Source organism: Pholcus phalangioides, unplaced genomic scaffold (genome assembly GCF_987345545.1).
Source record: "Pholcus phalangioides strain wild (caught in Gottingen) unplaced genomic scaffold, Ppha-v1.0 ptg000031l_1, whole genome shotgun sequence".
Classification (NCBI taxonomy): Eukaryota; Metazoa; Arthropoda; class Arachnida; order Araneae; family Pholcidae; genus Pholcus; species Pholcus phalangioides.
This window is the reverse complement of record NW_028301621.1, coordinates 8,162,432-8,187,019: the sequence shown is the minus strand read 5'-3', so window position 1 is coordinate 8,187,019 and position 24,588 is coordinate 8,162,432. Positions and strand designations below refer to the sequence as shown.

Sequence of the window (24,588 nt, the reverse complement as noted above, 5' to 3'; positions counted from 1 at the left end):
CCCCACATTAAAAGGTTTCACCACAGAGAGCAACAGGTCTAAAACAGTGCAATTATTTAAGCCCTACACTTCATAATTTGAAAAATTAATGGCAGCACTATAACAAGCATTACACAGAAACAAACTTCAAGTTAGGTTCACAACACATTTTCCAGGGTTTTTTTCAACTACCCGTTTATTGAGACCTAGGGGTGGGCTTTGATTTGGGAAAGGAGGTATACGAATGGCTCGTGAAGGCCAACACACACTACTCTGACCTACTATGACCTTGAAAGCGTGGCCTCACATCTCGTTAGAGATGTTTTGAATTCATGGAAATTCTGTATCGTCAGAGTAATGTGTAGCAAACTTGAGTTTTAAAAATACACAAATGCCTATAAACAATAAATACCCCCCAGTGAATGAGAATTACAACAAATTCAAGGGGTTAAGACTTGTAACCGACTGCATATTCGATCCTTTATTATCATAATAAATGCACCATCAGTGATAACAAGATAATTAAAAACACATAAAATTTTTTTTTTTAAATTCTGGCTCTTATATACATTAAAAAAACGTTTTACAATGAAAATGACCGTAAAAATGTTTTTCTCTTGCTGTACAAAAGTTGATATAAAAATTCTTTACCAAACACCTAAAATATATATAATTAAAAGGATACAAATGTTGTACTTTTCATGTATTTAAATAATATATAAAACATTTTAGATTAAAAAAATGATTTGGGTCGATTCCCAATACACTGTTTGTTTTTGTTGCCTAGTTTTAGATTACGCCAAAACAGCGATATGTTGCCAACATCTTCCACGGCAGGTTTTTGAAATGTTATTGGGTGTTCCTATTGTCTTGCTTTTAACCCTCCCAAAAGATCGAATCGAGCCTGGTGATGAAAAATAGTTGCCAAGCATCGATCTACAGTATATTGGGAATTTGCCACCATTTGAATGGAATTTACAGAAGAGCTTTTTCGCCAAAAAAAAAGTACACCATCTACCAATTATTGTCTGAAGAGTGGAAAGGTTTGGTCTAGAATCTTTTCTTTATCATCAATCACTTCTGCGATGCTGTTTGGCTTATCTGTCTTAGAGCATTGGTGGTTATTCTTGCTATTTATGAACGGAAATAAATGTATTGACATTCTACATAAGGGGTACACAACCAGGCCACCAATGGGTTCCATGCGGCCCTTGAAAGGTATTTCCAACAAATGTATCAATACACACATAGCCAGATGAGTCATTGGTTTCTTCCCAGCATGGGTTAGCCAAAGACTGAAATGGCTGTGTGCACCTGTTAGAGCAGTTGTGTCGTTCCCGCACTGCACCAGTACTACAGAGCTGAAAAATTGTCTCGGCCAGGATTATGATGTACCATGCCGGAGAGATAGCCATTGTTCAAAGGGTGTGCATCCAGAATGCAAGAAAAATACATCAGTAGAGAACATGTCCCAGACTAAACCACTGTCGATATATATAAGGCCAAATTATCAGTAGGAAATGTACGTAAAAACTTCAACTCGCCCAGAAAATACTATTCTGTAACTCAAGACATATCAATTACACTGCTGAACACCGATTTCGTTCTCAAAATATATTTCAGGGTATATTGAGGCTGCTGATTCCGAATCTGGCATTGGTTTTGTCAGATTGGCTCTAGTTTTTTAGAAAACATTGAAATAAAATTTCAGTGGTAATACCTTAAGCAGCATAAAAATCACATTGAAACTATGCGTTACAAATAAATGCAGTAAATCATTGCCAAAGATATTTCTGATTTTAGGATTATTTTGGGGATGCAGATTCCGAATCTGGCATTGGTTTTGTCAGACTGGCTCTAGTTTTTCAGATAAAGAGGAAATTAAATTTCCATAGTAATACCATACCATAAGCAGCATGCGTATCACGTTGAGTGCTCTAAACAAATACAGTAAATCATTGCCGAAGATAATTCAGTGATTTCAGGGCGATATTGGAAGAGCCAATTCTGGAATCTTAGCATTGGTTTTGCTGAATTGACTCTAGTTTTTGGGATAATGCATACTCTCAACAATGTGATTTGTATGCTGTGCATGTATTACCATTGGAATTTAATTTTCACTTTATCTCAAAAACTAGAGCCAATTTGACAAAACCGATGTCAGATTCAGAATCAAGCCCCTATACACCCTAAAACCATTAAAATTTCCTTGAGAACATGAATTATTTTTCTGTTGAGCAATATAACAGAATATTACATAAATATTTTAACATGCAATTTTCTATAAATTTCCTGTTCATCATAATACTCAAATTATATAATTTTGAATGTTTTTGAAAGACTCACTCTATCAAGAGAAGTTTGAGGTTCGAATTAGTGAAGATAAAAAAGATTTCCTATCTAAGACTACTATAAAATGGTTACTGAACACTCGGCTATACAAACGAAATGTCATACTATATATACACACGTCAAAGCTTTGTCAAATTATACAAAATTATCACAGGACCACAAAAAAGCTATATCTCAAAAATGATTTTTTTCCGAACCTTCTCAAATAAGCTGCTCTGCAGTTAATTAATACAGATGCATAATCCATACGCTACATTTGTATATATAAATGCAAATATGTTGATATTTAAAAACATCGATAAAAACATGTATTTATAATAATCTACTTTTGATAAGAGACTTTTACTATAATACTCTAATCGTCTATTGCACAGCAAAACCACATACACACACATATAAGCCTATGTATTTATGTCTAAGATTGGCACACACACACTGACAAGTGTGGGTCGATTATCTTTTTTTTTTTTTGTCCAGTGGTAACCGTCAAAGCTCCGTGCTCATCTCATGGCTTTGATTGGAACAGTTGATGTTGTCACTTTTTGGCTCTTCACTCCTTTGCTTTGGCTGAGGTTCGCCCCAAGATCTGGAAGAGCTAAAAGTCTGAAAAAATAGCAATAACTTTCTAAACTCTAATTGAACTTAATGAGTGTTTTATGGTGTTAGTTCTGGTTTTGATCGCTTTGTTTTGAATTATGAATGCCTTTCCATAGTTTTCAGAACAGAGCATTATATTTTGAGAGAATTATTCATGTGGGGGTGTTTACACTCAAGTGCCAGAAAAACTGGTACACCTACTTAATACAATGTAGCCACTGCCCCCCCGCCCCCATCAAGCATTCAGAGCTTCTGCAATATGACGTGGCATGGAATCCACTAATGAGTGAAATTATCCTGGAGGCAATTCTCACCATGATTCTTATAGGGCAGCCAGCAATTCAATTATGGTGCGAGATGATGTACAACATGTTGCAAGGTACCCCATTTATGCTCAATAATGTTAGTGCCTGGGGATTTAGGCGAGGGCCAAACGGAGGATGCTGACATAATAAGAGTGTTCCTGGAGCCACTCTGTAAAAACTCCAGATGCGTGTGGTGTCGCATTGTCCTGTTGGAACTGTCCCGAACCCGCTGCAATGCACAAACATAAATGAGTGCAAGTGTAAGGATGTTTAGGTACCAGCCACCTTTCAGAGTCGTCTGTAGCCTTATCAGGGCTCTCATATTATGCCAACTACGCATGCCCTACAACTGAAAATATAACTCGTCAGACCAGGTAACGTGCTTACAGTCATCAGCAGTTCAATGGCAGTGCTGGCGAGCCCAAGCCTTGCAGTCATCAAAAGGTACCTGAATGGGTCTTTAGTTCTAAAAGTTCATATCAAGGAGTGACCGTTGTATAGTTCATACACTTGTTAACATACATTAAAATCTTTAGCAATTTCAGGCAGTGCTATATGTGTATTTCGTGAAACAATTTTTATTGGCCATTGATGGGTCTCTTCCTTCAGTCTTTTCCCGCCTATGTACATCGGTGATTTTATGTTGTTCTGGATTCCATTCATACCATAGACAACAGTGGAATCTTGCAGTGGTGGTGCATGAAAATACAAATTTCATCTCTACCTTGGAAATGCTGCGACCCATCTCATGAGCGTAGACTATGAGAGAAGCCATGTTCAAAGTCACTTAAATCGTGATAATCTGCTATTGTAGCAGCAGAAACTGGTCTAACAGCTCATCTAGTTACCTTTTGTCTTATATAGGCGATGCAGACCACATGAAGTTACACTGATTGGTTATATGCACTCATGTAACATCTCACTGTACCAGTTTTTTTAGCCTCTCTGTGTATATTTACCTGGTTGATAATCATTTTTTTTAACATTAATATTCAATATATTCTTGTCACAACTTAAAATAATTCATAAAATAAATATCTATTAATTCATTCTTTCGTTAATAGACTTGTTAAATGCTACAACTTTGGAGTACCACTCTAATAAAAATTTAATCTGTTTATGTTACAACACTCACCTTTGGATATTGCTGATAAGAAACTTCATTTAGAAAAGTTACTCTTGGTGGTGGAGGTGGCTTTGGGGCAGGATAATAATGGCCATTCATAATCCTATGTTGAAAAGGAAAGAAAAATTTGATATTAATTCATTATTGTAAAATTTCTAGTCACATAATACATCTAAAATATTTATCTTTAAAATCAGATTGACCTTTACAATAAATTCATACTGGAGATAACTTTGAAATAGGGGGCATTCAGAAAGGAGCATGGGTGGAGATACGAGTACGTTGCCCCCAACATCAAGAATTTCTTCAGGTGACCTAATATATCCCATCGTTGCCACAGTGGTGGTAATTTCAATATATTAATAGATATAGTAATAAATATTCAATCATTACACTTCACATCTGAAATATAGATGGAACAGCACTGAAAAATTATACACAACACTATGTACACACTCTCACACTTCCAGCACAATTCACTCGGTAGTAAATTGCCCATGGCGATAGGCAAGAACTGTGCTTGGTTTGAAAGAAAGGAAAGATCTAATATACTGGGTGGATAGCCAACTCTTGCACTGCATATTACTGGCGAACCACTGATCCTAGGGGCATACTTCCAGTTAGAGAAAGTATCCTTGCAATATGAATGATGTATCTGAGGTCAACACATTATTTTGGTACTTTTCTAATTGAAAGTATGCCTCTAGGATCAATGGTTCGCCAGTAATATGTGGTGCGAGAAGAGTTAGCTATGCAGTCTGTATATGTATATAACACCATTGTACTCCACAGACTTTCAAGTCTATCTCAACTCATGAAAAGGAGCTGAATTTGAAAGGCAGATATTCCAGAACTTTTACATTCAGAGTACCCTTGGGAATTTTTGAATATCTAGGGGCACCCCTGCCCGACCCCAAGAGACTTAGGTGGCATCCTGGAGTGCAGTGACATAGTTTTCAGAAATCACAACCTTACTGCTACTTTGAATAGAATTTTACTCCCAAGATATATTACAGCACCTTGGGATGCCATGGGCATCCTTCAATCTTTAAGTATGTCCAACTTTCGGGAATGCTCCAATGTCTACGTTTGATTGAGAGCAGGGTGGGTCTGGTAGTAAAGTAATCCTTCAAGAATCATGAGCAGAGGATATTATGTCCATTTCTAGTCTCAACCTTCATGCACCTTCATAACATCATTTAAGATTCATGGCTCTAGGGGGGTAGGAATTTTTATTTAGCACTTATTCAAGAAGAATTATCTTGGTCATGTGCCAAAGGAACCAAGGACCCACTGTGCTATGTCATAGAGCTTTGCAATAGGCATATATTTCATTCTAATTATGAAGATTCTATTCTTTATTATGAAAAACATCTTTCATAGCCCTTTCTGAACCTCTTGCAGTGGTCTGTGAACCATCTTTGGAACCACATTTTAATGATTGTAGACTGTTCTCAGGTTGAGAGCCCCTGTTTGTCTCAGTGATTCGAGATGCTAATGAAGCGATTCCAAAAATTTGTAGTGTTACAGATGTTGTTAAGATTACTCCCACCAATGACCATTTTTGCTCTTTATTAGAGAAAAAGCCAAACAAAGTCTGTTGGGCTTTTTGGTCCCCTAGTTAGAATGTTGAAAAAAAAACTTGCTGACAGGGTTGGTAAAAAAACCGGGTTTTTGGTTTAAACCAGGGTTTTTTGGTTTAAACCGGTTTTTTTGTTTTAAATAGTATTAACATTAAAAACAATGAAATTTCTGAAAAATAATTCAAACTTCTAATAATTAACTAAAATAAAATGGTTATTAATGTAATTAACACTATTCCCATACTAATTAATCAATAAATATTTCTTAAATTTTAACAAAAACCAACTTTTGCAATTTAATTATTTTTGCTTAACTCAATGGATTACTGTGTGTTTGAAAATTCTTTCAATGTTATTATTAATCACATAGTATATAAAGGTTTTTCTCTAGTTACTTTCAGTATGCTTAATTAGGAAGCTATTTTGCAAAAACTAATAAAAATTAGGTGAATATAATGTATTTAATGAAGCATAAATAATGCAGATTAATTAGCAATGATTTACGATATACAGGGTGATTATAACTAAGGTTCTGATTTCAAAACACTGTAAAAAAGAACGATTGTCAAAATGACTTGAAAATTGACATGAATATTCCTGAAAAAATTCAATTTTATTTGGTAAAGGGGAAAAAATACTTAAAAATTAATGACATCATCCAACAAGTGGGAAATTTGCTCACAGAATGGAAATGATAGCCAGTCATGGCAAAATGATACCTTAATTATAGCATTGCATGATTTCATAATTCATGGAAACATCACAAAAAACGAAGTAATCAAACAAATAACTACAACTTACTTAAGAAATGTTAATTATGTTATCCAACCTGAGGTTGAAAGCACAAAAATTGTTGTTCAACAACAGAATCGGAGTATGCCATGGTCATGATGTGGATGTGCATGCAATTCAGCTTTATTAAACCAAACGCCCTCCCCGGTTCATATTCCTGAGGAACTTCTAACATATAGGGAATGTGCTGGAGATTGCAATACACCAAAGTTTGCAATCTGACCACTGTTTATAACATTTTGAGCTACACCCACAGCCAGAAGTTGCAAGGGTTAAGGTGCATCCTGTCAAAATGGATTTTCAGCAGCTGCTTTGCTGGTATTGCAATGTGCATCTTGATAGAAGTTCTATCCACACACTGATGCTGTGGAAGTGCTGAAATGATGTGGTTGTACAAAATAGATTATACTGCTGGCCAAGTACAGCATCATCTACTTGCACATTTTGCACTACTTGCACTTTTTTCCTTTTGCAAAAGAAACTTCCATTGCTTCAGGAGTATCCATGCAAATTTTCAAGTCATTCTGACCAGTACTTATTGTATAGTTTTGAATCAAAACTTAAATTATAATCACCCTGTGTATAGCTGATTATTTTTCATAAATCTGTTACTACTATACAGCAGAACCTTGATTAACTGGGCTTAAGTGTGAAAGTATAAAAAAAACAACTATTGAATATTAAGACTGGGAGATATACAGTAGGAGATGGGCTACTTCTTATGGGAAAGAAAATGAAAATGTATGTGAGGTAATGTAACTGCTAGTACACTGGTCTTTGTCCTTTAAGGATAGCTGGTGTCTTTATTGGATTATAGGACCACCTGCCCCTAGCATGATGGTGTCACTACTGTTGCTGCTTCTTTGTGAAGGGAAAAAGAAACCCTGTGAGATAATACACCATTACATTTAGATGTGTGAGATGCAATCCTTATTCATTAATTTGCTAGAGATAGAGCATCAGAATGTAGCCAAAGGTTAGAAAATGTTGTAAGAATGAGAAATTTTGGCTTCTGTATATAACTTTAAATAACTAAGATACTTCATATGAAAAAAATATATATTCTGGCCACTTATGAGACTTTTTGAAAAAAACCACTTATAAAATCTTATGTCATTTAAAGATATACCATCAGAATGTACCCCAAGGATATAAAATGTGGTAAAAATGAAGCATTTTGGCTAATAATGAACCAATATGATATTTTTCAAGGAAAAAAATTATATTTAGGCAACTTTTATTTGATTTTTTGAAAAAAACCAAACTGGTTTTTTTAAAAAAACCACTTGGTTTAAACCAAACAACCCTGCTTGCTGACCTAGCTTTTGCAAGCAATTTACTTTTAAAGCTACACATGCCTACAGCTTAAGCTTTATTACTGTAATTGAAAATGTCAGCATAGTTAAAATTTCCAAAAAATTTGTAAACTTACCTGACATTTCCAGAGATTTTTTCCTTAAGAACGTCATCCACTGGAACTCTGTCGTTTCGTGCATTGGTGTGGTTGATATCATGATTAGGACGACATAAGTTCCCGTTAATCACATGTTTCTCTCCACCATTTGTCTGAAAAAGAAATTTAATAAATAAAATGAATAAAGTTTCGAAAACATGTTAATTTATTTCACAAAAAAAAACATTTTTAATCATAAAAGTCATAGTTTCATAGTATTTTGCTGAATGATCGTAAAAAGACCATATTAGACCAAGGTTCCTAGAACAGAAGCATTACAACATTATCAAAAACAGCTAATTTTAGAATTACTTTTGAAGAGATGTGATGTCCAGAAAAAAAATGAGGCTTTTAATATTTCAGGATTTGCTAACATCCCTATAACAGCTCTAGAAAATTGAAAAAGAAAAAATTCTTAAATCAGACATTGAGTGTGGATGACTCTTAAATTCGGGACAAGCGACTTTCTTTGTAAAAAAATACAAAAAGGTTTCAGAAATTCAATGTTTTCATAAAAATAGGCAAGAGACAGACAGAAATTTTTGCCAAAGAGAAAAGTATCTACAAAAATTACAAGGTTAAAAAAAATTAAAATGCCGCTATAATCAGAATATTTCCTATTTAATACTCACTAATAAATCACTATATAAATACTCACTGGCATTTTTTTATCGAATGTTGTCATACTTCTATTCGTTTGTGCCCAGTCCGTTATATATGCTGCATTAGAGTTGACTGGTGCATCATTAACAAAACTATAAAAACAATTATACAAGTTATTAGCTCCTAAAATAATAGAAAAAAAAAACAACAGTAAAATTCACACATTACTGGCATGAAGTTTATTTCTGTAATGCTTGTTGTGTAAAGTGCTTCCATCTACCACCAATTTTTCTAACTATGAATGAAGTGTAATGATTGAATAATTGTATCGTTGTAGGTCTGTTGCTCTGTGGTGTGACCTTTTAATGAGCAGATCGGCTCACATTCGTGTCTCAAAGTTGGGAACCACAGAAAACCAACTTCAGCTGATCACCACTATGGCGACCATGCCATTTTTACTGCAGATGCCCTAGCAGTCATGGCCATATTTGAATGCATAAAAATTAACAAATACATCTTTGGAACTGGTCCCCTGGGCTGTTCTGGCCAACAATACTCCTGTGTTCTGGAAGAATGGCAGTGCGTGAATTTCAGTAGCTGTGAGCGAGGTTATTCTGAAACCATCTTACACCCTCAGGGGCAAGAGAGTCGGCCATCTTTAGACAGCCTCTCAGAATGACCACCAGTCATTGCTCTACTCTATAGGATGATGCGTTACAGTTGAAAAACAGTTTAGATTTCTGCCAACCAAATATACTTAATATCAGGGATAGACAAATCGGGGGGGGGGGGGGGGGAAGAAATTAGGCTCAATTAAATTTCTTGGGAGCAAAACATTTTTGTTGAAAGAGATAGAAACGGCTCAAAATATTTTTTTCTGAGACTTAAAACCTATTTCCATCTATCAGGAATAGTCTGAATTTTTTTTTTAGTAAATATTTATAAGACATTCTGGGGGAGGGGGTGGCAATACTAATTTTTTTAGTTGACAGCGACCTGCACATGGTATTTGTCAATCCCTACTTGACACACACATTAGTTTTTATTTTAAATACAGTGAAACCTGTCTTAAATGGAATAAAAATACATTCTGTTCAATGATTAGTGCTTTGATTTGCACCTTTATAAACCGGAAATCTATCCAAAACGGAATATTATTTGAGTCTCTGGACATTCCGTTTCGTAAAAAGTTTCACTGTACCAATTTCTTGCAGTAATATGTAGATATTTCCACGAGTACTTGCCTCACATTGTTGGAACTCCTGCTGATGCTATGAGCGAAACCATTCAATGCTGGCTTTGGTATCAATTGACCAGATCTTTTGTTGTTTTTCTCTTCATTCGAATAATGTTCAGTTTGCGCATGGCCATTTCTTGTAAACTGGGTGTATACAGCATTCTCGTGACACTGGGAGTCTTTTGATCTTTGGCGAGTTCCGCTGCAAAAAAATCATAACGTTAGTCAACATCAATTGCTGGCATCAAATGTATGAAAGAAGGGAGTGGTGTCTTACACAATGGCAAACATGCTAATTACAAAAGTTATTGTATAATATCAAAATCAAATAAATACTAATTAAACTAATGATTTGGTTAACTGTTCTAGAAAACATCATAGCTAAACTTAAACTTTTATTGTACTCTGACCTATGTCAGCCAGCACCTACATTGTCTTGTCTCAATTTTTTTTCAATTAGACACACACACTTTGAGCAAATCTTGATGACTTCTGATGTTGTATTTGTAGAATGTAAATGTTTATTCACAAGAGCGGAATCAATAAGAAATGATAAAAAAAAAGAATTGCACATTCACTCCCTACAATACAATTTCAATTCATTTCGTTTTCCTTCTAAGGAGAGGGGGAGGGGGGACATTGCCAACGGAAATATTGCCTAATTAACAACTTACATTGTTAGTCTTAGGACAAATTATTAATGCAAGTCAAGTAGAGGTATCTCACCTGTTGTTGTTTTCCTGATCAACAGCATCTGTCCTTCCGGAAGGAGGCGAATATCTTATTTTGAAAAACCTGCTGTCAGTCCTGATATAAGGAATAAAAAAGATTATATCTAAAAGCAAAAACAATGTTACCAGTCACAAAATTAACCAGGTTATTCAAGCCATAGGCAGATATAAACTTTTCGAAAAGGGGCTTGTGTGATTTCGTACACAGTAGAAAAAAATATATTTTTTGAAGAAATAGGCACTTACTGAACTTTGGTGTATTTGATGTCTTTCTTTTCCTCCTCAGTCAGCAAACTAGCATCAATCAAATTGTAGCTGCAAAATTAAAGGTACATTAGGCCTACTTATTGCTATAATGTTAAAAAGGTATTTTGTATTTTTTTACACCAATATATTTATGAATTGCGCCTATACGTTATTGAACGTAACTCACTCTATGTATCTTTTGACTTCCGTGGATAAAGGACCTTTACCATCTGGAGATCTTGATCGGGAACGCCTTCAATTAATTGTAATAAAACCAAAGCATATAATGATGAATGTAATGCGAAAACAAATAAATAGAATAGGTTAGATACATTTGTATGAAATGCTTTCATAAAGGCGAAATTAAAAAGTAAAATAAATTTATTTACAACTTTGCTTCCTAAAAATGAAGTTTTGTTCAATGGTACAGAAATTTGATGAGCAAAACGTTCAAATCAATAAAAGACTTTTGATCAAAAAAATTAAAGATTGAAGCATATACCCCCCCCCCCCCATATCAATCAGGAGTGCACAACCTCCAGTCTGTGGGCTAAATGTGACTCGCTAAGGGGCTCCATCCATCCAGCCAGCGAGAGGTGCTCCGGTAGAAAAGTATCAGTAGTGAAAGGCTGACCATATTTTGTTCATAAAAATATCTTCAATCAGGTCCCATACAGGTCATTGCCCATTATCATAAAAATATTGTCAAGAAAAGACAAGTTATCAAATTATAGCCGAAAAAAAACGAGATAAGTAAAGTTGATATTACTACAATTGCTGGAAAATTGTCAATTGTGGGAAATAGGGAGCTACTGCAACTCATAATCGATTGAAATGTAATTAATGTAAATGTAAAAAAAATCTCAATATTTGATTTCATTAAAAAAAAAATATATATATTAAAGTAAGATTTGTTGAAAGTTAGGATTTTCCTGTAAAAGAAAAGTTGGAACTACCAAAATTACGGGAATTTCCTGTAAAATACAGGTCATATGCTACTTTATATATTCCGATTTCTCGCCTGCGAGCCGCAGAAATACACATATCTGGCTCAAAGACTGAAAAATTTATGCACTCCTCATATAGTACATGAAGCATTGATCTGAGCTTCTTGTGTTAAAAAATTTGTCACGGGAGTTTTTCCTCAACATTCCCCCATCATAGTTAAAATCATCGGAAGATGTTTCAGACCTATAAATAGGCTATCTTCTGATAAAGACAAACTAATGTTCAGAAAATATTGGGGATAAACTCAAACCAACCAACATGAATATGGCTCTTCAGAACAAACTTTCAATCAAGCCATAATTAGGTATGTTTAAAAGATGCATATGTCACTGCCAAAGCCTGAAGTATGGAGAATTCATGATGGGGCTTGGCCACTTCGCAAATTGGCCTGGAGTTTTGGCCGAAGTTTGAATTGCAGAAATGATTCAGACTTTGGCTGGCCATTTTGCGAAGTGGTTGGAGATCCCTGGCAAAATCTCAATATGCAGATGCAAGACAGCCGGAGGAGCCAAATATTTTTTTTTAATTGCCAATGTGTGATACATTGTCTGCATAAAGTAACTGTATTGGATTAGCTCCATGTGACGGGAGAAAAACAAAAAAAATAATTACGTAAACATTTTTTTTTTGCCAAATTTTAGAGAAATAAAATGACCGCATCGTGACTGTGGTTTGATGGGTCAGTATTAAACAAAATTGGTCAATTTCTGGCTTTGGCAGTAACACATATACAAGACTTTTTGGATTACGATATCCCCCCCAAAAAAGGTTTGGAGGACATGGTAAACAATATGGCGACTTGTAAGCTCATATGGAGGAGAGAAAAAAAAAAAAAAAAATCAAAATTAGAGAAATGTACAAATCCATTTTACTTTTATGATGGGTGCTAGATATTTAGGACTTTTTCCCACGAAGTTGAAGGCATTTAATTATGAGTACCGATTCAGTCAAAAAATTCAATTAAATCTGCAAAAAAATTTTCAATGTAATCTGTGCCCCCTCAAATTTTAAAAATTTGAATATTAAAAAACATGATAGAGATATACTAAGAAAATGAATTTTCTGGATGTTATTTACATGCAGAAAATTCAATTTTTCAGTATATTTTGGGTCAAAGAAATACCATCTCTTTATACATGATGGAGATGTAAGTTTTCATTTTCATACTTGATAAAATATTAATAGAAATTTGAAATCAATGATACATTATGTATATCTTAAAAGTTACTGCTTATTATTTGTATATCAGATTTCATTGGCTTTTTGTATCTCTAAATAAAGTCAAGGTTCCAAAAGTTAAGAATTCAATTTAATTTTTGAAATTATCAGCGTGGCAGAAAACCCTGTTAAATTTCTGTATTTCCACAGTGAAATATACACTTTTTTCATCATAACAATGATTTCTATAGGGATCATTTTCGCGCTTGCCCCATCTATGTAAAAAGACTCGGTTAAGTAAAATTAGTCAAGCCATAATATTGTATTTTAATTCAAAATTACCTTCTGTGCCTTCTACGATGACTATAGTTTGCTTCTGACTCAGTTTCCAAACCAGAGTTCATATACCTACATGAAAAAATTGATTTTTTTTTTTCAATAATGCAACAAAACCAAACCATTCAAAATGTAATATGCAGCAATAATCTTGACTTATGATGCTAACATTTAGCTGGAGGTATGTCTAAGGAATATCATGTCTAAAAAGAATATCCAAACATACAGAATGGTTATATTATGTAGCACCCATTTTGACAGAAGTATTTTGATAAAAATTGGTGTACAGGTATAGGATATATTGACCATGGGGGTAAAGATTCAATTAAAAAATATTTTTATTTTTGACAACCAGGTGAGGAAGTCAAACTTTCTTTTTAATCACAATTTAATATTTTTTCTCGTTGTCCAAGTAATGTATATACCAAGTTTCAATGGAATTCGTCCACCACATTACATAGGCCACATCATTAGTATCAGTATAATTCAACCGACACTCTACTCAGCTTAATTATACTGACACTACTCTAACCTATGCATCGATCGTTGTGGTGGACGTATTTCATTGAAACTTGGTATATCCAGGGAGTCCATAATTAAAAGATCATACTTAAAAGTTAAACTACAGGAGAAACCAGCCATCAGACAATTCTGAAATTTTGTGGGGGACTTCATGAAGTGATGGGAATTTGTTTCAGGGGGGAAAAAATTAGTTGCACATTTTAGGGCGTTTTATTCAGAAATGACACATTTAGGGGCAAACGTTTACAATTTTAACAATTGTTACTGCAACAAAACGTGTTCCACATGATGGCCATCATTTTCAAATACCATGTGAAATCACAAGATGGCATGTTTCACAACTGACAGAAGTGTGTGCGGGGAAATTTCACCCCACGTGCTGAAAAGTGTTCAGCACGTGGCGTGAAATGCTGCCTTTGAGGTTAGGTAAAGTTCTTGGATCACCACGACTTACCAGATGTTTCAAATGCCCCAAAAGCCGAAAATCGCATGGATTAAGGTCCGGGGAGGCCATAGATTAGAGAAGTGCCGACTGATGACACGTTCTTCTGTAAAATGTATTTTAAGAACATTCTTAACACGCACTGCAATGTGTGGAGGAGCTTCATCTTGCGTAAAGATTGTGTCTGCAGGGCAGTGACGTGATTGCAGAGCCGGAACAATTTTGTTCTGTCACAGCAATGCATATCACTTCCCGGTGATTGAACAGGTCACTGGACCTGTAGAACGCAACTCCTCATAGAAGTATGAACCGAGAATAAATGATGCAGTAAATCCACATCATACCGTCACTTGGCGAATACAACAGAACCTCTAAGATAGCATGCAGATTTTCTGGTTCCCAAATTCGGCAGTTGTGAGTACTGACTGTACCATCCAAGTGAAAAATGTGCTTCATCTGTCCAAAGGAATATTCCAAGACCATTCTGAATCAACCTCAAAGTGAGCCAGAAATTGCAGTGAGAACCGGAGTCGGGCGTCATAATCATGTGGAAGTTTTTACGGATAATATCTGAGGATATTTTTTCCACATGATCTTATGGACAGTTGAACATGGTCTATCCAACGCTTGTGCTACACGCCTGACACTAGTGCAACCACAAGAATTTGCTCTGTCCTCTTCCACCTGAAGGGAAACCTCCTGTACTGCATCTATAAAAACAGGGTTTCTTCCTCTTCCAAGACAAACAGCCAACGATCCTGTGGTTTCAAATTTCGTTATCATATTCTAAAGGTTTTTAACATTCATTAAACCTTTTCGAATCCTCTTCCAAGTCCGATATTTCTGTAGAGCAATTACTGCGGAATTGGTGTTTTGGTAAAAAGATTTGACCAAGAAAGAATGATCTTGTAAACTTATTGTCATTGTGAGCAGCAAATGCATTGAGAAACAAGATCTCTGCAAATGTTTCTAGGTTTTATAACTGCTGCTGCGTGACATCACAAATTTACATGTTTACTACAGGTATTCAAAGTGAAACGCCCTCTGGTGGCAACTAATCCCCCCCCCCCTCCCGAAACAAATAGCATCACTTCATGACAAAATTTCATACTTTTGTGATGACTGGTTTTGCCCGTAGGCTACTTTAAAATATGGTTTTTTAATTATGGATGCCTTGTACATTATTTGGACTACGAGAACTACTAACTGCAATAAAAAGCGCCACTTTTTCACCTGCTGGTCAAAAACTGATCTATTTTTTTTGGTCAGAATGGATGCTACATACGTCCGAGTAGTGTCAATTTATTTATAACCATCTTGTATAATGAACAGAAGAAACCAATGAGAATGACAAAGGAAAAACCATGAAATTTCTAATGCATCTCGGCACATGATGGGTGCAGTCTTCAGAAGATACATACGGCCTCCCCACATTTTAGAGTAGGGCCTCTACGCTGGGATCTTTTGCAGGGCCCCCACCAGTCAAGACTTTTTGTGGACCCTTCTAAAATTAATTTGTAGCATGAAAAAGCCAAAAAAAAAGATAATTGTCCCAGGCCATGCTGTTGGGGGGGGGGGGGGGAGAGGAGGGACATGGCCTCTATCATGCTGATCGGAGATCCTACATGAATTGTTTATGAAATCTTCACTCCCGGTTCTTCAGCCAAGAAAATATCAACCACCAGGAGTGAAGATTTGGTAACAGACCCATGTGGGGTCCCTGATCAGCATGATATAGTGGCTATATTTATTTTTTGAAGATGGCACCCATTGCTCGTGTCGAAACTTATTGGGGTTTTCTTGGTTGTTCCTTTGCAATTTTTGTTGGTCTCCTCCTGTGATTATATCAGGCAAAGGAAAATTTATTCTACTAAAATATAGACTTGTGGCCCCAAAAAAAGCTATTAAATCAGACATTTTTTTCAGGCTGATGTGCATCGCATATGCCATAAAAAGGTACCTCTTATAATTCATAACAACCGACTTTGAAAGACAAAAATGGAATTATTCAATAGGTGAAAAAAGCAAATTTCAGGTATGAGAAGATTGATAAAATCTAACTTACCCACTTCTGCGCTTTGATAAATCCTTGACTACAGCACTTTGCATCCTTCAGAAACAAAAATAAATATCAATGTTTCCATAGAAGTTCATGTATGAAAATATTGTGAAAAAAGATGAAAATCAGATACAGAAGACTATTTGAAGATTAAAAAAAATATCTGAACTTACTTCACATGTGATTGTTCTTCGCTCTGTTTTTGAACTTCTCTCCACTGATTCTCTGAATTAACAAGTTCGTAAGAACTACCATGCCTGAAAAGGAACGGGGGAAAAATGTTCATAAAAAAAACTCTCAGTAAGAAATATATGTGTAATTGGTTTTTATAGATCACGACTCATACTTAAATAAAGAAAGAGAATATGGGGCTGGGGGGAAGATTGATAATTACAATTTCCAGATACTGTGGCAATGGTCGGATTCAACCCAGAATCCGTCACTATGACCATTCGAGCATCACAGCGGCGACTAACTGAAAATGCTGGAGAACTGTTATGGATTCCATTTTGATCAATTCAAGAATGCAAAACATCTTCCACATTGCAGAGAGTTATTTGATCGATTGGTCATGTGACACACTTGTGTCATCGCTTACGTAAATTTCCTCAGTAGTGGGACACTAACTTATATACATCTAACTCATGGATCACAGTGTTGCAGTCTCCACGCCTTTAATTACTACTTACGGGAAACAATATGCAGTAAAACCTTGATAAGTCGTCACTCACCTCATAGAAAAATTATGATGGCTTAAGCAGAGCGATGACTTGAGCAAAGTGCCATCAGTTTTGATGTGCAATATTTTTTTTGAAAATCGTATAAATTCAAAGTATAATAAAATTTATTAAAATGTGAATTAAAATCACAGTATTAACAACATTTATAGATTACAAAAGGAGAAAAAAATTGTTTTAACTTCGAATTTTTTGTATTTAACTTGATAAGGTAAAGTATTATTGGTACACTTAATGACTAATACTAGTTATTTTTAATTTGGAGTAATCAGAGCAACTGTTAGAATAATTAGCCTTTCTCTACAGCAGAACTACATGTACTGCTCATTAATTTTACATGGCCAAGGGCGTAGCGAGGTGGGGGGGACTTGGGGGTCTGGTCCCCCCCAAATGTGTTCTATCACTTTGGTTCCTCCACCCCGAATGAAATTTCTGGCTATGCCCCTGTCCATGGCCACAACTAGATGCTTGTTTTTAGTTGGCAAATTGACTTCCTCCACATAATTTTCGTTACTTGAGCTGTTCTAATCTGGTGCATAAGGCTGTTATGGTCACTTTTGAACATATAACAATGCTGTTATAAAACTCTTATTTTTAAGGGAGCCATAGGAATAATATATTCTTTCAACTATTTACGAGTTAACTGAAATAAGCTATGAATAAACAAGATTTTATGAACATTATCTATGAAAGCTGAACAGGGCCAAAGAAAAGCGACTACTTAACTGGAGTGATGACTTATTAAGGAGATGATTTAACAAGGTTTTACTGTATATACTTCATTATAAATCACTTTGTATATTAGAAAGAATTCCATTTGGAGGGGAACATACTTTTTCCTTCTACAATGCCTTCTGTGCCTATGTTGAGTGTCTGAATCACTTCCATCGCCACTTTGAGATCTGCAAAATAGTTATACAAAAAAAAAATTGAAAACCAAATTCATAATAATCTCGTAAAATTTATGAAAAATTTTTGAAAACCATGAAGCATTTTCACAAACAAACATTTTGCACGAAATTATGTTAATTTTGGCATATGTTTGAAATTTATAAGTTTAGTCCCTCCCTCTCGAAAAGAAATCTGCCTTGTACATAAACTTATTTATTGTAAGTTTTTATACTGGTTAAATAATAACACCTAAAAAGGGTAGTGTTTCAAGCTATATCACAGCACTTACCCATGGCGCCTATGACGTGATGATCGAGAAGATTTTGAGCATCTAGAAGACTTAGAGACTTCACTTTCATTATCAGACTGCCTACTATGATGATGGTGATGCCTATCAAGAAACACACACATTAGAGAAATGAACTTTTTGATAAGCAATCAGAAGACACACAGAACACATTTATTAAGGAATTATCTGAAATATTCCCAATTAATCAGAAAAATATCACAAACTTGAATATTTAATTAAAAAACTTTATGTATCCATACTTTCTCTTCCTATAATCATAACTAGCAGCACTATCAATGGACCCAGCCCGCTGATGCCTCCAAGAAGGTGCTGCGCCAGCACTCCTGACACTACGAGGTGATGGATTGGTCCCACTAGAGTATAAACCCCTCGAGCTGAAAAAATAAAACAGAAATATTGTTCGATACTCAATGTAACAGTGTAAAGAATAAGGCATTGAACAAAAACAGTCAAAGCCAGAGTTTCAAGAGGATGCAAAATTGCTGGGACCTAGCATCAAAAACATGGGCTGATTTTTTAATAGTGGCAACAGTGCCATAGCAACACCATGAAACAGCGCCAGGCCATATTGTTTATACCACAAATAAGTTTTATAGTTTAAACACATAATAGATTGTCCGCCCACACAATAGATTGCTCTCTTTGCACCATCCAAAGATTAGGTAGTTCCAACAGAATCCAAAGGCTTCCACATCACTGGGAACATGTTGTACGCAACACTGGTGGTTACATGGAAGGCCTGTAAAACTTGTATGTATACTATATATCTAGAAAATAGTTGCCAATACTAAAAAAAAATCAACCTATGTAGAATCTCAACGCTTTCAACTGGTTAAGATTCAAGCTTCATGAAACATACCTCCTGGCAGGATCTTCCCAAGGAGCAGCTTTAAATGGTTCACCAGGAACAACAGTCGGAACTGATGTGGAACGATGAAGAGCTGGCCTGTTAGAAACACACAATTTTCAAATATTTATACCAGACTGTCACATTAAATGACAATGTGACTTATCAATAGTCACATATTCAACATTGATGGAGAAATAATTGTCACTTACGCCACAGCTGAAGTGTTTGTAGGAGACAGGGATGAGATCCTCGAATCTCCATCGCACACATTTCCGTTCTCTTCTTTGGGTTGTGTTCCAGCTGCTAAAGAGTAAAAAAAATTAGTCTTCATAGTAACACATTAATCATAAAAGATTTGTTATTATCATAAATACAATTAGCGTATATGAGTATAAAATATAAATAGCAGGTGTCCAAACATCCAGGATTGTCTCGTCAGAGAAATGCCCCAGTATCATTAAAAACTTTCTCAAAACGCTTGTCTGCTCCATATTTAATGGCAAATTTTCACATAACTTTCAGAGAAAGAATAAATTTTGAATTGTTGACAAAAGCTTGGAGTTTAAACCTTTGACTAATGCACAGGATTATGCATGTTAGTTGGTGCATCCATTTACACCTGAAGTCATATGTGCTTAATCTATGACCGACAGGCTTAATGTGACCCTTAGAGTGATATGGTCTGATATGCAAAGGTGGCATTGATGGTTTTGTTGTGAGTGGGACTAAGCAGTTCTACTTTTTTCCCCATTCAAGTCTGATTTTCTTGACTACTCATTCTTGAAATTTGCCATCATCTATAGCCTACTTCAGTTCCCTCTCAATATGCCTTTGTCTTCAAGTCACTCTTTTGGCTGCTCACATGTGTGCTTTCACACCCTCTAGGTCACTCTTTTGGTTGCTCACTGACCTGTATATGGTATCCGTACTTTCTATCTCACTCTCATGCTTGCACACTGTTTTGATCCCTCATATGCTTGTACACTGTTTTGATCCCTCATATGCTTGTACACTGTTTTGATCCCTCATAGGCTTGTACACTGTTTTGATCCCTCATAGGCTTGTACACTCTCTGGGTCACACTGTTTTGGTTGCTCACATGCTTGCACACTCTCTATGCAGTGTCGTCTTGATGCATAAGCCTCTCTGGTACGATCTAGGCACCTCAAGAGAAGGGGGGGGGGGCGCCACAAAAATCAGATCTTGTTGAAATTCTAATTTACTGGGTTGGACCTCAAAAAATCACTTGCCCAGGGACCATGATGTTCATAAGAATACTCTGTCTCTATGTCACTCTTTTGGTTGCTCACTGACCTAGTTTCTTGATTTCTAGGCAGAAGCAGATTTATGGTTTTCTACTTCAATTTTCTTGACCAATCTTTACCGAAATTGACCCCTGGGCTAAAGCCTGCTTAGCAACCCTCCATAAATATGCCTCTGAGAATGTTGTCTGCAAATCTATGAAAATCAGATTTGGTTATTAATATATCAATGTGACTTAAGAATGACTTGCATTCAACTTGAAAGACTTTTGAAAAGTTAATGAAGCAGGGGTTGTCGAGAGTGTCAAGACTTACTACTATTTGACCAAACATGCATCTCGTACACATTCCTCTACAGAATTTAGTGTTGAAACCTAGAGCATCCACATCGATCCACAGTCTGGCCACTGTAACAAGATATTTATTATTATTACATTTGAAGTGTAGATATACCAAATAGAAAGGAGGGTCTCCTAAAATCCCTAGATTTGGGCCTGCTATAGAACTGGAGGCCCTGGTTTGTTTATCAATCTTCCTTCACTTTTACTCAAGAACTTTTGTTTCAAGCATTTTGATAAGTTTTATATCAATGGTAATCATGATGCATAATTCACATGGAAATTCTTACACAGAAATAAGAGAAAACTGAAGGCAGAAACAAACTACACTGATGTGACACAATTTTACGTCATGTCAGACAATTCTGGTAGTATGTGGGAATTTCCATCACACAATTTCCATGAATCAGAATTCACAACTTCCATGATGTGATGTGATAATTATGTCAAGTCAGCGTAGTGTGTTTCGGCCTTTAGATTTCAATATACAATCGACCATAGTAACTTACCATCAGCACCATCTGGTTGACCAAGTCTTTTCTGATACCTACGACTTGGTACTCTGACGAAAGTTGGTGGTGTCCTCAATCTAGCCTGCATTCCAGATATCTGGATGTTTTTCTGTGGACGTCCGCTATCATGAAAAAAAAAAGAAATTTAAGAACAAAATTAAAGTATAGAAGAATGCTATTTTTTTTTAACTATGGACATTGAGAAAAAAGTCTTTTCATTGCAACCATCTATTTTCATTTTGATGTTTTATGTAGATTTTCTGAGAGAATATAAAGATAGAGGTATGACAGGTCTAAAAAGACATGCCTGCACCTCCATAGTTGCGGCCATGATTTTAACCCACTAACACTCACACCTTGACAAGCTTTGAATTCCATCGATATTTTATTGTAATCACATCAATTAAGAATATTCCAAGAAATTTTTTGAATACATCAATAGGAAGTATGACACTGGATGATGAGTGTCCTCAATTGAGAACAGCAAAATATGGCAAAATGTTTAAAAAAAAGTTGAAGTGAAATAGAATTTAATGTTTTCACATATTAAAAATTTTTTTACATATTAAACTGTAATCTAAATAATCAATTGCAAAAGAATCACTTGCATGAAAATGACAATATAATGTCTATAATATGAGGTGGAAAACGAAAAATAAATAAAATTCAAGAGTTATTATATTAGTTACCTAAATTCAAGAATTATTTTTGTTTGATGCCAATTTTTAAAGTAGGGGTGTCATCTATGAGATATGGAAATTTTGCCTGCCTTGCCCGTGTGAGAAAGGCCACAACTAGGGGGAAGCAGGAGGGTCTTGTGCCCCGGGTGCTGAACCAGAAGGGGAGCCGAGTTCACCCTTTTTACTGTTTCCTCTATATCCAAGGGGTGCCAAAATTCCGGCTTGCCCAGGGTGACAAAGTATCTAGTTGCAGCACTGTGTGTGAGTGACCAATTAAGTGATTCGGTGAGTGACTGTATGAGTGATAACATAAGTGAGAGAGTGACCTTATGAAGAACCAAGTAAGTGATCGTGCAAGTGGCCGCATAAGTGAGTATGAGTGAATGTATATTTGAGTGAATGACCATATGAATAATCGAGTGAGTGCAAGTGACCATATTAGTGGCAAAGTGAGTGAGTGAATGACAAGTCAAGTGAATGGCTGCATGAGTGACCACACTCATCTGGTCACTAACTTGATCCCTAATATGGTCGCTCACTTGATAACTCATGATAAAAAATTGATAACTCACTTGATAAAACATGGAGGGGGCGAAATTTTCGTAAACCGTCATCTACATGTGTTAAAATATACAACATCTAGCTGCACGAGTATATTATATAAAGTTAAACCTCACTGTTCTCAAATGAGGATGCTGGGCAGCATGCCCCCAAGGGTGGGGCTGACAGGGCCCCCAGCCCTGGGGCAAATACTATTGTTTTTTGATTTTTCATGCTAAAATTCACTACAGAAGAGCCTGTGAAAAGTCTGGATTGGGAGGCTTGCCAAAGATCCCAACCTAGGGGCTCTATCCCAAGATGTGGGGAAGCCATGCTGGGCAGAAACAGATTAAAGTAATCGAAGCATTCAATTCAATCATCATTTTCATCCCATCTACCCAAAGAATAAATGAAAGCGAAACTATGTACCTGTAAACAAGTTTGTTCTCTAATCCGAGAACTTTACTGGATTGGCCTGGAACTTCCCGGACCTGTGTCAACCTGTAAGTGTTACAACAAATCTCTATGTATAGTTCTCTGATCAAATTTAAATATTAAAAACTCCTGCATTAGTTATTGCAGCTAAAAATAAGAGCTCTTTTATGCAATTTTTTCTTTCGATATATCATGTAACAATCAATATTTTGCTACCTGAAAAACTGACGATGGTCTGTGCAGCATTTCCACAAGTGTTTACAGGCTTGCTTATTTGACAGCTCGAACCCGTATGTGTTCTCGTCACTCTGATCAAAGATATAAATAAAGATCTATTTATTGATGCAGCAAATCATGCAAAAAATAAATGTATGGTCAATTTAGAATCAGTTTCTAGATATGAATCATTGTATATTGTATTGTATAGAAGAGACAAAATATAAATTTTAACCTTCAGCGCACTCCAATCATCCAGGGAAGATGAGAGTAGCAGCATGCTCCATCATCCTGAGATGATCTGGATTTTTTTCAAAGAAATTTTTCAACACAAAGTTCTTCAAAAGACGTACAGATGGCGTACACACATATATTCTAGGTTTTTTTTTAATTATTTCTTTAATTTCTAACAGATTTGCTTGTACTATGTGGGATGATTGTACATTGTTTTGCTGGTGATTGTGGGTTCATATCTAGATTCTCTGTGTATCACCCCTTTTTTTTTATTGTGTTATATAATGAAACCTGTACGAAACACAACGTGAAAAGACTGAAATATTCCATTTCACAGGTTTCAATTTTATAAAGGTGCACACACACACACACACATAAAAGCATCAATCAATGAAGGGAAAACTTTTTGATCTCCCTGGTATACAGCTTTCCGTCTCATACTGTCCATCTTAGATAGGTTTAGTTGCACAGCAATACCTTGGCTAACAAAGATTTTAGATAATGAACATGATTCTGGAACGAATTAGCTTTGTCAGCCAAGATATCCTTGTGTTTGTAGCATGAGTTTGAGTGCCATCTGTCTTTCACAAAAGAAAACTGAATTTTTTTTAAGCAGCCATTGTGAGATCAATCTTTCAAATTTCCTTTATTTAAGACTTTTAAACACAGTTACAAAACATTTAGGGGCTAAGCAAGCTTGTAAGCCCACAAAAAAATATCCGATACATATCTGTTGGCATAAATAATAACGAAAGAAAAAAACACATATATAACACCAAGAAATAAGTGGCAACAGGAATGGAATTGATAAACAAAAACATTTGGCATTTAGCAGCGTATGCAAGATAAAAGATTACATTACAATATCAAACAGATAATTTAAATCTTCTTGAGTTAACAACCAAGATTTTAAATTGATAAAAAAAGATGTACATGAAGATTGTTCTTTTATTAACCGAGGAAGTAAATTAAATATTTTGGGAGCAAAATAAAGGAAAAATTTTTGGAAACTAGTTTTATTTGGCCTTGGTACCTGTATAGTATGATGTCTAAA

General features: G+C 35.6%; 1 protein-coding gene across 3 annotated transcripts in view; it reads right to left on the bottom strand.

The window, feature by feature from the left end:
• Positions 1 to 418: 418 nt before the first annotated feature.
• LOC149067072 (band 4.1-like protein 4) overlaps positions 419 to 24,588 on the bottom strand; it is a 151,458-nt gene continuing 127,288 nt past the window's right edge. Inside the window, exons 10-28 of one of the 3 annotated variants that reach the window (XM_089252912.1) lie at positions 23,301 to 23,392; positions 23,079 to 23,150; positions 21,427 to 21,551; positions 19,527 to 19,620; positions 19,327 to 19,413; positions 18,707 to 18,841; positions 18,447 to 18,548; positions 18,100 to 18,168; positions 16,703 to 16,786; positions 16,536 to 16,580; positions 13,513 to 13,578; positions 11,192 to 11,257; positions 11,005 to 11,073; positions 10,754 to 10,834; positions 10,035 to 10,229; positions 8,846 to 8,942; positions 8,167 to 8,300; positions 4,369 to 4,462; positions 419 to 2,917 (exon numbers count right to left, since the gene is read on the bottom strand). In XM_089252912.1, the coding sequence (XP_089109038.1) occupies positions 2,882 to 2,917; positions 4,369 to 4,462; positions 8,167 to 8,300; positions 8,846 to 8,942; positions 10,035 to 10,229; positions 10,754 to 10,834; positions 11,005 to 11,073; positions 11,192 to 11,257; positions 13,513 to 13,578; positions 16,536 to 16,580; positions 16,703 to 16,786; positions 18,100 to 18,168; positions 18,447 to 18,548; positions 18,707 to 18,841; positions 19,327 to 19,413; positions 19,527 to 19,620; positions 21,427 to 21,551; positions 23,079 to 23,150; positions 23,301 to 23,392 (1,743 nt within the window). In that variant the 3' untranslated portion in view covers positions 419 to 2,881. Of the gene's footprint in view, positions 2,935 to 4,368; positions 4,463 to 8,166; positions 8,301 to 8,845; positions 8,943 to 10,034; positions 10,230 to 10,753; positions 10,835 to 11,004; positions 11,074 to 11,191; positions 11,258 to 13,512; positions 13,579 to 16,535; positions 16,581 to 16,702; positions 16,787 to 18,099; positions 18,169 to 18,446; positions 18,549 to 18,706; positions 18,842 to 19,326; positions 19,414 to 19,526; positions 19,621 to 21,426; positions 21,552 to 23,078; positions 23,151 to 23,300; positions 23,393 to 24,588 lie in introns of all 3 variants that reach the window. The other 2 variants (XM_089252909.1, XM_089252911.1) reach the window with 2 other exon arrangements.